The 14,996-nt window shown below is 33.5% G+C and overlaps 1 protein-coding gene across 1 annotated transcript; it reads left to right on the forward strand.

Annotated features, from left to right (window-relative positions):
• The first annotated feature begins 9,228 nt into the window (after positions 1–9,228).
• LOC114376229 (cyanogenic beta-glucosidase-like) lies at positions 9,229–12,399 on the forward strand. The gene is made up of 10 exons (XM_028334231.1): positions 9,229–9,658; positions 9,772–9,849; positions 9,958–10,045; positions 10,152–10,407; positions 10,575–10,690; positions 10,951–11,168; positions 11,289–11,320; positions 11,424–11,526; positions 11,650–11,758; positions 11,859–12,399. Exons 1-10 carry the CDS (start codon positions 9,280–9,282, stop codon positions 12,052–12,054), a joined length of 1,575 nt encoding a protein of 524 aa, XP_028190032.1. The 5' UTR covers positions 9,229–9,279; the 3' UTR covers positions 12,055–12,399.
• The last annotated feature ends 2,597 nt before the right edge of the window (positions 12,400–14,996 follow it).

Consider the following 14,996-nt stretch of genomic DNA (forward strand, 5'->3'; position numbering starts at 1 on the left):
TTATTGTCCTTGCATCAATTGTTTGAATGGAAGACGACAAATACTGGATGACATACGAGAGCATCTGTTGTGTGATGGAATTAAGAGGAATTATACGACGTGGATATGGCATGGTGAAATGACAGACATGCAGAGTGAGCAACAATTCGAACCGTTTGATGTAGAAATGGGAGATCGCTTGGAGGATATGATTCGTGACCTTGGACAAGAGTCTTTTCAGCAAGCACATGCCCCTATGTATGATACATTACAAACTGATTCAAAGAAACCTTTGTATCCGGGGTGCAAGAATTCGTTGACGCTGTTGTCGGCAGTTTTAAGTCTGGTTAATATCAAAGCCAGATATGGGTGGAGTGACAAAAGCTTTAGTTCACTGCTTCAAGTAGTGCACGACATGCTTCCAGAGGAAAACACATTGCCTAAAAGTTACTATCAAGCAAAGAAAATATTGTGTCCCATGGGTATGGAGTATCAGAAGATTCATGCTTGCCCGAATGATTGCATATTATACAGACATCAATTTCAAGAAATGTCGAAATGCCCTAGGTGTGGGGTATCACGGTACAAACTCAAGGATGATGAGGAGTGTAGTAGTGATGAAAACTCAAACAAGGGCCCCCCAGCGAAGGTGTTGTGGTATCTTCCGATCATTCCAAGGTTTAAGCGTATGTTTGCTAATGGAGACGACGCAAAAGACCTTACATGGCATGCAAATGAGAGAAACTGTGATGGAATGCTTCGTCATCCGGCTGATTCCTTGCAATGGAATAAGATAGACCGTTTGTATCCGGATTTTGGCAAAGAGGCAAGAAATCTTAGGCTTGGACTAGCCACTGATGGAATGAATCCATATGGCAGTTTAAGCACGCAACACAGTTCGTGGCCAGTTTTGCTAGTGATTTACAATTTGCCTCCTTGGTTGTGTATGAAACGAAAATACATGATGTTGTCTATGATGATAACGGGCCCAAGACAGCCAGGAAATGACATCGATGTTTATCTCAATCCCTTGATTGAAGACCTTACAAAGTTGTGGGACGAAGGAGTTTTAGTGTTTGATGGGTTTCGAAATGAGACATTTAATTTACGTGCAATGCTTTTTTGTACCATTAATGATTTTCCAGCATATGGGAATTTGAGCGGTTACAGTGTTAAAGGCCATCGTGCATGCCCCATCTGTGAAGAAGACACAAGCTACATACAACTGAAACATGGAAGAAAAACAGTTTACACTAGGCATCGACGTTTTCTTAAACCTCATCATCCTTACCGACGATTGAAAAAAGCATTTAATGGAAGTCAAGAGCATGAAAATGCACCGGTACCGTTGACTGGTGACCAGATTTTCCAGCGGGTTCAACACCTAAATACAATATTTGGAAAGGTCCAAAAGAAAGACAAAAATAAGACTTGCATATGGAAGAAAAGGTCGATTTTGTTTGATCTTCCGTACTGGGTTGATCTAGATGTTAGACATTGTATTGATGTTATGCATGTGGAGAAAAATGTATGTGACAGTCTCATTGGGACGCTCCTTAACATTCACGGCAAGACAAAAGATGGTTTGAATACTCGTCAAGATCTAGCTGAGATGGGTATTCGAGCGTCGTTACATCCAAGGTCTGATGGTAGAAAAATATACTTGCCTCCAGCTTGTCATACTTTGTCCAGAAAGGAAAAGTTCAGTTTTTGTCAATGCCTACGACGGGTCAAAGTTCCACAAGGATACTCTTCAAATATTAAGAGCCTTGTGCATTTGAAGGATCTTAAGTTGGTAGGCTTAAAGTCTCATGATTGTCACGTCTTGATGCAACAATTGTTATCGGTGGCCATACGAGACATTTTGCCTAACAAAGTCAGGCTTGCCATAACTCGGCTGTGCTTTTTCTTCAATTCTATATGTAGCAAAGTTCTTGATCCTGTGAAGTTAGACGAACTGGAAAATGAGGCTGCTATTATATTGTGTGAGTTGGAGATGTATTTTCCGCCTGCATTCTTTGACATCATGGTTCACTTAATTATTCATCTAGTTAGAGAAATCAAATGTTGTGGTCCTGTTTATTTGCGGTAGATGTATCCGGTTGAGCGATACATGAAGATCTTAAAAGGGTATATCAAAAATCTACACCGTCCTGAAGCATCTATTGTTGAAAGGTACATTGCAGAAGAAGCCATTTAATTTTGTTCAGAGTACATTGAAAAAGCTAAACCTGTTGGGCTTCCCGAGTCTCGGCATGACGAAAGAGTAAGAGGTAAGGGTTCAAGAGGACTGCATGTCATCACTCCAAGTGTAGAAGATTTGCAACAAGCTCACTTGTATGTGTTGAATAATAGTAATGAAGTTTTGCCATACATAGTTCGTCATGAAAATTTAGTCAAACAAAGTAATCCAAAAATGTCGAAGAACTCAGTGTTGAAAAAACATAACAAGACTTTCCTAGATTGGTTTAAACACACAATCTTGGCTGATGATAATGCTTCTGAAATGTTGAGAAAGCTAGCAGATGGACCTAAAAGAAATGTTATAACTTGGCAAGGATATGATATAAACAAGTATTCCTTATATACAAAAGCACAAGACCAAAAAAGTACAATGCAAAACAGTGGGGTTACCCTAAGGGCTGAATCTCAACACTTCGCTAGTGTACATGATGACAATCCTTGTGTAGCTTTCATCCCTTACTTTGGTTTCATTGAAGAAATTTGGGAGCTTAACTATGTCAAATTCACTGTCTGTGTTTTCAAATGTAAGTGGGTTGACAGTAATACCGGTGTGCGGACCGATGATGTGGGATTTACGTTGGTGGATCTTAACAAACTCGCATACCAGAATGATCCTTTCATTATAGCAGAACAAGCGAAACAAGTATTTTATGTCGAAGACCCTTGTGATCAAAGGTGGTCAGTGGTTTTACATGGAAAAACAATAGGTGTCAATGTTGAAGATGATTATTCATACATTGATACTTATGTTAGTCCTTTGTCCACACAATTGTCACCTAATGTCATCGGAGAAGAAACTGACGATGTTCATGCTAATCGTAATGATCACGATGAAGGAGAATTAATTAACATCGTCTAATGTAATTTTTTTTTTATTTTGTACTTAATTTCAATTCATTTAATTACATTCATACGCATTTATTTTTTATAACATATTGAATTAATGTTTTTTTTTCCACAGCCAAATGGCTACACAGTCAAACTCTCCTCCGCCTCCTCCTCCTTCTACTGGTGTAACATCGCATTCGTCGTCACCACCATTGAAGCGGACTAGAAAGGCCTCACGCCTAAGATTATTGGCGACTAGACCAGTTGGGGCAGAGAGACCCCTTGTCCATGTGGATCCTGTTACTGGCAAAGCAGACGGTCCCCACAGCAAGAAATTTAGAACATATTTAGGGATCGTTGCTCGTGATAAGGTGGATGTCACATACGAAAATTGGAAGCATGTCCCTATTACTCAGAAGGATTTGATATGGGAGGATATTCAGGTATCATGTATTATTTCATGTTCCATATTGTTTGTTAGCCAAATATTTGAATTTAGTATTAATAAAACCTTATTTACTCTTTGTTAGACTGAATTTGATATCCCTGAAGCATCTGATTTAAGGACAAAAAAGAAAATACTTCAGACTGTGGGGGAGCGGTGGAGACAGTTTAAGTCTGATTTGACGTCGAAATGGGCACTTGCAGCTGACAAGGATAGTGTTGATGACACTGTATGCAAAATGTACGGCATTAGCAAGGAGAAATGGACCCAATTTTGCCAGAGCCGTAGAGACCCTTCATGGGAGGTAACTAATTTGGGATTTTCATTTTTTTAACTTTAAATGAACTTATTATAATACATTGTAATCATGAGTTTCATTAATGTTTCATTTTTACAGAATGTTCGAAAAAAAGCACAAGCTGTCCAAAAACAAAACACTGCCCCTCACGTGATGTCTCGTGGGGGTTATGAATATTTAGAAAAAAAGTTGATGGATGAGAAGAGAAAGAAAAAACTAGAGGAAGCAACTCAATCCGGAAGCACTGACACCGTCATTGATCCTCCATCTCCCATCAAACTACACGTGAAGTGGAAGCTAGCCCGCACCAAGAAAACTGGTGACATGACATCTGAAGCAGCAAAGGAAATTGCTGACAAGATTGTAAGTCACTTTCAATTCATAATTGTAATTATTTTTTTTATTGTGTGATTAAGTATAGAATAAATGTGTTCTTCACAGGATGCGCTTGAGGAGCAGGCCTCACAGGGTTCCTTTGTTACCCATGGACGTCATGATATACTGACTGCTGCCATTGGGCGACCAGAACACCCTGGTCGTGTGCGTGCTGTAGGAGCCGGTATAACCATCAAACAATACTTTGGATCAGCTTCAAGGACCTCCTCCATTGCTCCCGAATACCTGCAACAGTTGACGCAACAAATCAAGGACCAACTAGAGGATTCAATCACAGAAAAAGTCACTCGACGGCTAATGTTATCCCTCAGCCAAATGCAATCACAGGGACTCGCACTGCCTCCTGAACCTGATGTTGGTCCTTCAGCTGCTCGTGTCAGCACAAAAGAGAGTTGTGTTGATCCCTCAGGGAACGATCTAGACACCGGTGACTCATACAAATGTGGGTTGTATATTGAAGAATATCCTTCTCGCCTGGTTGCCCTGGGAAGAGTTTATGAGGGATCTACAACAATTCACAACATTCCTTTGCTGCATGATCAAGTTAAGGTTGGTGTTGAGGAGATTAGAGATGTAGATGCTCCCATTCCTGTACCCACTAAAGAGGTTAAGGTCGTGGGACAGGCTCTTAACACATTCCTTGCTTGGCCGACACATCTAGTCAAGCGTTTATCAGAACAAGTATTTTAGTGTCATTAAATGCTTATTTTTCCAATTAAAATGTTTACTGTGATTAAATTATGCTTATTTTTAAAAAACCGATGTTGATTTATAGATTTGTAATTTTTTTTCCATAATTCGTATCATATAACATCGCCTATTTAAAAAACCGATGTTAAATGTCACTTACAACATCAGTTTTTTAAAAAACCGATGTTAATTTATAGATTTATAATTTTTTTTTTCATAATTCGTATCATATAACATCGCTTATTTAAATAACCGATGTTGTATTTATTAGTTAACATCGGTTTTGAAAAACCGATGTTAATGATACTACTTTCCACATCGGTACTTTCAACATCAATTAATAACCGATGTTGAAAGTCTTAAATAACCGATGTTAAAACCTTATTTTCTAGTAGTGTGTGAAGGAATACTACATATGATCTTTATTTGATAATTTTGAATGGTCTTCAAGTTATACTGTGAGATTTGGAATGATTTTTTGGATTACCAAAATAATTTGAAAAGATATAAAAAATTCTCGGCAATATGATTCAAGAATTTTCTCAAGAAAATTAGACTTTATGATTCTAGTTGATAATACTATTGGCAATTTTGATATTCATTCATTAGATAGTTATATTATATTTGTAAATAATGATTTAGGTGCATATTTTTTATTTGTTCCAATAAGGTCTTATTGGACCTGAAAGAAAATTAATGAGAAATGAAGATATGAATTTTTTTTTTTACATTTAATTATTATTAATTGTTGTTACAATAAAAATGCAAGCTATAGATATGATCATATTTTTGGCTTTACTACTCTTGGCTTGGGTTCCAAGTGGCAGTCTCAAATTGTAAGGAACATTAGCTAGGCACTCTATCGTGCTGCTTTTATTTTCTTAACTAAAAGATGTTGTCATGAATCAAATATTGTTAGGAGCAGCTATTTCTTGAGCATCAGATCCTTGACAGAATTATGCCTGCAGACAATGGTACATGACTACATGTTCTTGGTTAGTGCAATTAACATTAGAATAGATGGGCACATGAAACATTACCATCGTATTCACAGAACAATAGTTAAACTAACGAAAATATATAACTATAATCTTCTTTTGTTTGCTAGTAATTAATTAATTTCATTCGTGGTTGAGACTTGAGACTTTGAGATACAAACTGATCTGATGACCCAACTTTGTTCGAGGGGAGGAGAGAAAATGAAGCACTAAATTTTGAATAGAAAATTTGGATGAACACACGTTCTTACATGGTTAACATGGTAAGCAATTGGATAGAGCATCAAGTATTTAGCTTATGTAGCTAGGCTACACAATTGGATAGCACATGCAAGGTCTTCAAATATAGCTTTTAGAAAATACAGAAACAAGTGTGTAGTGTATTGATAAATTTATTGAAATGTTAAAAGTAAAACAGATGATGAGGGAGGAAAGGAAAAATAGTAATAAAGTCTGCACCCTGTGCCGAGAAGATGGATGCTGTCAAGAAATGTGATATGGGAATCTCCAAATAAAACGTAAAACACATGTAAGAAAAGCTCACAACTCTTGCTCCACCTAAGAAATAAACAAAATCATTTACATACACTTTTAGGCCGTTAAGTTATCTCAAAGAAAAATTGTTCTGAAATTATGGTTCAAATTTTGGGTTATGGATATACCAAAATAACTGAAGGGAGTACGAAAAAAACAAAAGAATATAAATTCAATATGATTGAAAGACGTAGCAAGCCAAGACGGACTAATTAGTGAGAAGCAGGAGAATATAATTTGCAAACTATCATGTCACAACCTGTGAAGCCCCGATATTTCAAAATGACCAACATACAGGTATTTAGGAAGTATCAATTTTTATTTATTATTATTATTTTTTTAAAATAACAGATACAATTAGGAAACGATTTAGGTTTGGGGGACATGACTCAAGGCATATTGGGATACAGCTCCAATACGGCTTGAGCCATTTTTTGAATTTTTTTAAAGTTTTTTTTCTTAACTTTAATATTTTTAAATTGAAATTTTAAAATAAAAAAATGCTAAAAGGATAAGGATTAGGAAAAAACTTTACTTCCCTCATAAATCTGCATATTTGCATACATATATAATTTTTTATTTAAATATTGAAGACATATCCTTAATTTTTAAAAAATTTATCATATCGTGGTATTTGTGTTGTATCATATCCGTGTATTGTATCTCGTATTTAGGCTTTCACAGGTCATAACAATATTCAATATTTCAAATCAAAGTTGATCATCAATTATGGTTATTAATAAATGTCTCATAAAGAACCATTTTATTCATTCAACATTTTTAGCAACTCTGCCCTTTAATACATTACGAAGAGAGTGACAATTTATTACCGATACAAGTAAACAAAAATTAAAATATAATGAAATGAAATAGGTAGTACCACAACTTGGATTTAGTACATAGCATGAAGTCATTGGTGGCCCAAATTTTGATGTATTTGGCGACTTGCATTACAATTCCAACATGCCAAATAAAAAATCGCTCAACGAATTCGTCACTAGAATAAATGACAATTAAACTTCTTCAACCTGCATTGAAAATGCGAACCTTTGGTGGAAGGGTTTTCCGAATTGCTTAAAGTTGTTCACGGGCTTTTCCTTTTCCCCAATATGCGAGAAACTGAAATTGGACAGTGAATAAAACAGGTTGGGCTTTTATGTATCTCAGAACTTATGTTTGAGCTAGCTCAACCCAGCAAAAAAATCATATAATTATTATGTTATTATTATTTCTATTTTAATCATATTTAAAATATTAAATTTTAGATTTTTGTGAATTTGAAATGTTATAATTATTGCATAGATTTTTATAAATATATCACTGACTGAAGGTTTTGGTCGAAAATTACTTTATAATAATGACTCAGTGTCATTTGCAAAGTAGGACAGACGATAATGTTTTATTTTAGCTTATTTTTTATAATTTTAGAATGTTAGTCACTGAAAAACTAGGTTGCTAAATCTTAATTGACTCTCCAGATGAATAACCCCGTAGCAAAGTATTATATATAAATCCCATTTAATAAGAAATATTTTCGCAATCAGATTAGCCACTGACGTGAGTTAGTTTTGTTTGCGACTGACGAGTCAGTCTCTAATGCCATCGCAGAATCTCAAAATTGCTTACTAGACAGAAAGAAGGGGTCGCTGAATCAGTTTCTATTTGCCACAGATAGTTTTCAGTCCCCGAATTCCAATGGCTAAATCAAGTTTTTTGTTTGTTTGTAGTGTTGGTCGATGAGAATTGTCAACATTTATATATTCTTGACCATAATCAATATGAGATATCTAACACATATTTTATTTCAAGGAGAATGTATCTTTAACTGATATATTATTAGAATAAGTTTTGATATCATCTTAAAATATATTGAACTTGAATTTATTTCACTTATATATTTTAATTTGATCATATTCTTATATTAGTTAATGAGGGCGAGCCTTGATGCAGCGGTAAAGTTGTGCCTTGATGACTTGTTGGTCATGGGTTCGAATCCGAAAACAGCCTCTTTGCATATGCAAGGGTAAGGCTGCATATAACATACCTTCGCATAGCGAAAAGCCTCTGGGCAATAGGGTACGAAATTTTATATTCTTATATTAGTTAATACGAGATCTCCAACAATGTCTTTGTTGAGAAAGATGCAAGGTAAAGAATAAAGCAAAGAGGCATAGTAAAAAAAAAAGAGAAAAAATTAAGGAAAAATATACTCTTGCTAGAACAAAAATATAAGAAGAAAATAGTTATGTTAAATGATGGTAAAAAGAAATCACGAGAAGAATCAAAGAAGGAAGAAGTTCTCTACGGATTTTCGAATATTTTTAATTTAAAATACCATTGTTCTGATAAATATTTTCAATCTGGTCGTAAATTGTTGCTTGTGATGGTACAAGAGGTTTCTTGGACATAACTGCAAGTTCAAGATTCCGTAAAGAACTCAGTTTTTGTCCTTTTTTTCCTTTTCCAGGTAACTTCATGCGAAATGCAATATGGGCATACCCTTTTTCAAAATCCTGTTTTGACTTTGACCATAGAGAATAAGATGATATGATGAAGACCATAGTAAGAGTTTTATTTTATTGTTAAATTAAACAATGAATAAAAGACAGCCGCCTTTGTTGATATTCAACTTTACTGGGAAAATGGCCAAAAAAATTAAAACGTGGGAAGAGTTAACAATAATTTATCAGAAAAGGTAAGTTCAAAGTTTGGTCACTCTACTAAGTCAACAATAGTGTAGTATATTATATTATTATCATATGGACTGTCATAGTGTGCTAGCAAGTGGGTATTCATTCCTATATAAAGAAACCGGAAAGCATCTGCAGAGACAACATCAAACGACTAAGCAAAATACATCATAAGATATGGCATTCGACGCTTATTTCCTTTTGGGCCTCATAGCTCTTGTTCTTGTTAGCACTTCCAAAGTTACATGCGAATTAGAAGCAGATACAGTTTCACCTGTTATTGACATTTCACTCAACCGGAACAGTTTCCCAGAAGGGTTCATCTTTGGGGCGGGATCTTCCTCGTACCAGTTCGAAGGTGCAGCAAATGATGGTGGTAGAGGACCAAGCGTATGGGATACCTTCACCCATAATTATCCTGGTAAGATCATTGATAGAAGCAACGGAGACGTGGCAATTGACTCATATCACCACTACAAGGAAGATGTTGGGATGATGAAGGATATGAATTTGGATTCATATAGATTTTCCATTTCTTGGTCAAGAATTCTCCCAAGTAAGTTAATTGCTTTACAATTAATGACTAATTTGAACTAAATTTTGCCTAGTTGTATGTTACTCATACTAACAATTTTTTTATATTATTCAACTATGAATATATATCCACAGAAGGAAAGCTAAGTGGAGGTATAAATCAAGAAGGAATCAACTATTACAACAACCTTATTAATGAGCTAATGGCTAATGGTTAGAATTTAAATTCAATTTGTTCAAAATTTCTGTACTTCCAGTTTAGTTTGATCATATTCTCTTGTTGTTAATAATCATAATCAAATTAAATATTAACAATTACAGGTATACAACCACTTGTTACTCTTTTTCACTGGGATCTTCCCCAAGCATTAGAGGATGAGTACGGTGGCTTCTTAAGTCCACGCATAGTGTGAGTTTCAATTGTAAAACATAGCTTATTTATGTGTCTAGTATATTTAATATCTAGATATATATGAATGTAATTTATTGAACAAACCTATACCAATGATCTTCAGGAAAGATTTTCGAGACTATGCGGATCTTTGTTTCAAGGAATTTGGTGATAGGGTGAAGCATTGGGTTACTTTGAACGAGCCATGGAGTTACAGCCAAAATGGCTATGCAAATGGACGAATGGCACCGGGTCGTTGTTCTGCATGGATGAATTTGAATTGTACTGGTGGCGATTCTTCAACGGAGCCTTATTTGGTTACACACCATCAACTTCTTGCTCATGCAACCGCTGTTCGTGTGTATAAGACCAAGTATCAGGTTGGTTAATTTTTCCTAACCTTTTAGATATGTTATAGATAAACTTTACCTTGTTAAATTTACATTGCTAGAAATTATAAAAAATGCAAAATATAAATTATGAAGGTTATTTTACATTTAATTTTACTCTTAAAAACTAACTAAATAATTGTAAACTATGTATGCAGGCATCTCAAAAAGGTTTGATTGGTATAACCTTAGTAGCTAATTGGTTTTTGCCGTTGAGAGATACCAAATCTGATCAAAAGGCTACCGAAAGAGCAATTGACTTCATGTATGGATGGTAAGAGTTCCTCCTCCCACCCTTTATCTACCTTTGATTCATATAAATGCATATACATTTATTGCACCAAAGACCAATAAATGAATACAATGCATAAGTACTGTCTATTGGACTATACCTTGATACATTGGGATTCATAATCCTAATTATCTTTTGAAAGGAATTTATAAGGGAAACTTATTATTTTCTCTAACTTTTCTTTTGTTGAGAATGCATGATTTCTTGAACAAAATGTTGAATTGACTACTAATTAATTTCAGGTTTATGGATCCGTTAATATCTGGAGACTATCCAAAAAGCATGCGATCTTTAGTCAGAACAAGATTGCCAAAGTTTACTACAGAGCAATCGAAACTACTTATCAGTTCATTTGATTTTATTGGTCTAAACTATTACTCTACAACATATGCTTCTGATTCACCTCAACTAAGCAATGCCAGGCCTAGCTACTTAACAGATTCTCTTGTCACTCCTGCATGTAAGAACTTAAATCTTCTATCATTCTATCAATTCCCTAAATTACATATATACATTATTGAATGTGATCATGGATGATAATGATTTTTTTTTGTCTCTATGTTTTTTTATTGATTGTCAGATGAACGTGATGGGAAACCTATAGGAATAAAGGTACGTGTATACCCACCAATACATGCAACTGCTCCACTATATCTAGTTCGATATTTTAATTCTTATAAATTATAAAACTTACCTTTTGTCTTTCGTAATGCAGATTGCTTCTGATTGGCTATATGTTTATCCAAGAGGAATTCGTGACCTTTTATTGTATACCAAAGAAAAATACAACAATCCTTTGATTTACATCACTGAAAATGGTAAGTAACACTTGTCTATATGTATTTAATTTTCTCCGATCCAATGCAATGCCGTTGTACATGATTTTCAATTTTCGTAACTTATTGAATTTTTTTCCTGACTTATATCTTACAAATTTATAGGTATAAATGAGTATGATGAACCAATATTATCACTTGAAGAATCTCTTATGGATACCTTCAGAATTGATTATCATTATCGTCATCTCTTTTATCTTCAATCTGCAATTAGGTAAGTAATATTTGTTATATAAAAGGTTTATTTTATTTTGTCATACAACTTAATAGTTTTTTTAATTTATTTTCTTTTAACATAAACTTTACATATATAGGAATGGCGCAAATGTTAAAGGATATTATGTATGGTCTTTGTTCGACAACTTTGAGTGGTCTTCAGGCTATACATCGCGATTTGGAATGATTTTTGTGGACTACAAAAATGAATTAAAGAGATACCAAAAACTCTCTGCATTATGGTTTAAGAATTTTCTGAAGAGAAAAACCAGACTTTATGCCTCTAGTAAATAGTATTGTGAAGTTAGTTTATCAAATGATTATATTGGTAAATTGATTATTGATTTTTATTTATTATTCTTTTATTCAAAAGAGGTCCTATTGGACTTATTGGGGAAATAGAGATTTGTTAGATTTTTTTTTTCTCTAAAGAGGTCCTATCGGACTTAGAAGGAAATAGAGATATATTTGATCATTCTTTCATTCTAAAGAGGTCCTATTAGACTTAGAAGGGAAATAGAGATGTAGATTTGTTGATAGTTGCTGCTAATGTTACAGTAATAAGAAGGAAAGAAACGTTATGAATGTTATGATAAATATGTCATTTACAATTGATTATATTTGTTTATTTGCTGCATCAGTGCATCTTATGTTCGGGGATTTTGTGAAATTTAACTACAGTACTAAACCTCACTTTCACTCTATGATCTTCCTCGAGTAGCTAGAAAATAGAAATAAAACGAACCCACGAACTATATATTAGCACTACATCAATTAACCGATATTATAGTAAAAAAACCAAAGATATTGACAGCTATCAGCACTACATTTATCGGATTTAAACATATAAGTATATCCCTACGAACACTGGCTAGCATGCTAGCTCTTGCTTCCAGATGTACATCTGGAAGCAGAAGCAGTGGAGTCTTACAGAGAAAAAAAAACAAGTTTTCAGAAATTGATAAAGGAAATTAAAAGAAATATAATAAGAATTCAGTTTAAAGAATTAAAGAAAATGATTAAGTTGAGAATAATAATTACATGAAAACCGTAAATTTAATAATATGCAAATTAACAGATATTTGAAGAGAATAATGAGGAAGAGGAAAATGTAATATGCAAATTAAATTAAAGGTTGTTATTATAAATTGAAATAAAAAAAATTGATCAAAAAGTAATGAAAAAAGAATTGTAGATTGTAAAAGGAAAATTATTTAAACGGGTAATTGGAAACATACACCCAACTCCCGGAATTAGTAGTCATTGATGAATGCGATTGACACATTAGGTCTTGGAAAGTTTTTGTGTAAGTGCTTCAACAGCTTCTAATGAATCACGGTGGTCCTGTGCATACACCCGTATCATAAATCGTTATTTTCCCCCCATCTATCTTAATTTAAAATGACTGCTATAATTGTTCTGGGACGGCCTTAACCATTTTGTCGCCAATGCCATTGAAGTCGTTCCTGGAATCTTGGCTCCATCCTGAGATGTATAAGTCTAGGGCAAAACAATAAATATGATCTTTTTTTATATTTAAGTATTCGAAATTAAAAATATATGTTATATAAAAATTCACAGTTTTATAAAAAATAATATATTTTGTTACATTAAATGATTAACATATAACTTTAATAAATCTAGAAAGATATATCACATTTTTTTATTTAATTTACTTTAATGTTATTATTTTTAATTCAATTTAATAAAATATAAAATATAAATATCTATTTATAAGGTGAGATAATTTTAGGTTGAAAAGAAACGAATTTATATTACATCCCGATTGGAATTTATCAAATTTGAGCAACTATGAGAAATCTATCACATTTATTTTAAATTTTTAATTTAGTTATATATTTATAAAATATTGATTTTAAATTTATAATTTAATTTTATATTTTGTGTCTTGAAAAAGTGATTTAGTTTTATCATTATCGTCTATCATCAATAAAATATTATTCAATATTAAAATTTACATACATTTTCTTACCTTCTTTATTATATTCTAACATTTAATTTCATTTTATTTATAATTTGAATTTTTATTTGTGTTTCTTATTCTGTTAAAAAAAACATTTAAAGTCTTTGACTCAGATTCGTTCCATATTGATATGTCACAGCCAATTAAACATTCATCTAATATGAACTTATAAAGATAATACATAAAAAACTAACAAACAATTTGATAATATTTTTTAATCATGATACATCTTAATTTAAACTAAAAAAAGACTTGAAATAAATCAATAATTTTAATTTAATTATAAAAATAACATAAAATAATATAGATAAAATTATTACTCTACCATATAATTTCTTTTACCCCTTTTAGGTAAATGAGGAGAATGACAACATAAGGATATGCCCAGGTGACAGGCTGGGATGTTTCTTCATTTTAAGTACCTAACATATTTTGAATAATCTTCATATAATGGAGGAGAACAATTGTTAGTAGCGTAACATAATTGGAAGCAAGATACTCTTAACTAGAGATGTTCGAGTTTTTATATGGTATTGGTAGGTGGTTAATTGTGATTCATGAGAGAATGATTAAAAATCACAGAAAGCCTAGATGGGGGGCCATGGGGAGCCTTACAAATGTCTATGCCACTGCCTGCGATCTTTTGTGGAAATGTGGAAACCGACACGAGCATGATCACGAAAGCTTCTTGCGTCCTAATAAGCCTTAAGAACTAATATTTCTGCACTAGGGGTTATATAAGTCTAGGAGCATTAATTTGATCACTATCATTGCTAAGAACATAATCGAGGTTCTGGTTGGCTAGCTGATGGGTCTGTGGTTAGAGGGCCAGGTGGTCCAGCCAGATGTGATTGGAGCCTATTTTATTTTCATACGTGTCACTAGTTGCTTCCACGCAACTTCGTGTGAACAACATTATGGGCTTTCCCCTTTTCAAAATACTGTTTTGTCTCTTTGACCATACAAATTATTAAGATCACATGTGCGCTTATTTTCTTGTTAAAAAATGTCGTCTAATTCGTAGCCTTTCTTTTATTATACTAATCAACATTGTTGGGAAAATGGACAAAATAAGAAAAACTCGCATGGGAAAAGTCAGCAAGAATATATTAAACAAGGTAGGCACATATATATGCATAGTGTTTGGTCAACAGTAGACAGTAGTATATATTATATTATTATTAAATAAACGTCGTAGTCGATCATAGTGTGGTAGCGGGTATTCCATTCCTTCCTATATAAAGATGAAAGG

Source organism: Glycine soja, chromosome 11 (assembly GCF_004193775.1).
Source record: "Glycine soja cultivar W05 chromosome 11, ASM419377v2, whole genome shotgun sequence".
Classification (NCBI taxonomy): Eukaryota; Viridiplantae; Streptophyta; class Magnoliopsida; order Fabales; family Fabaceae; genus Glycine; species Glycine soja.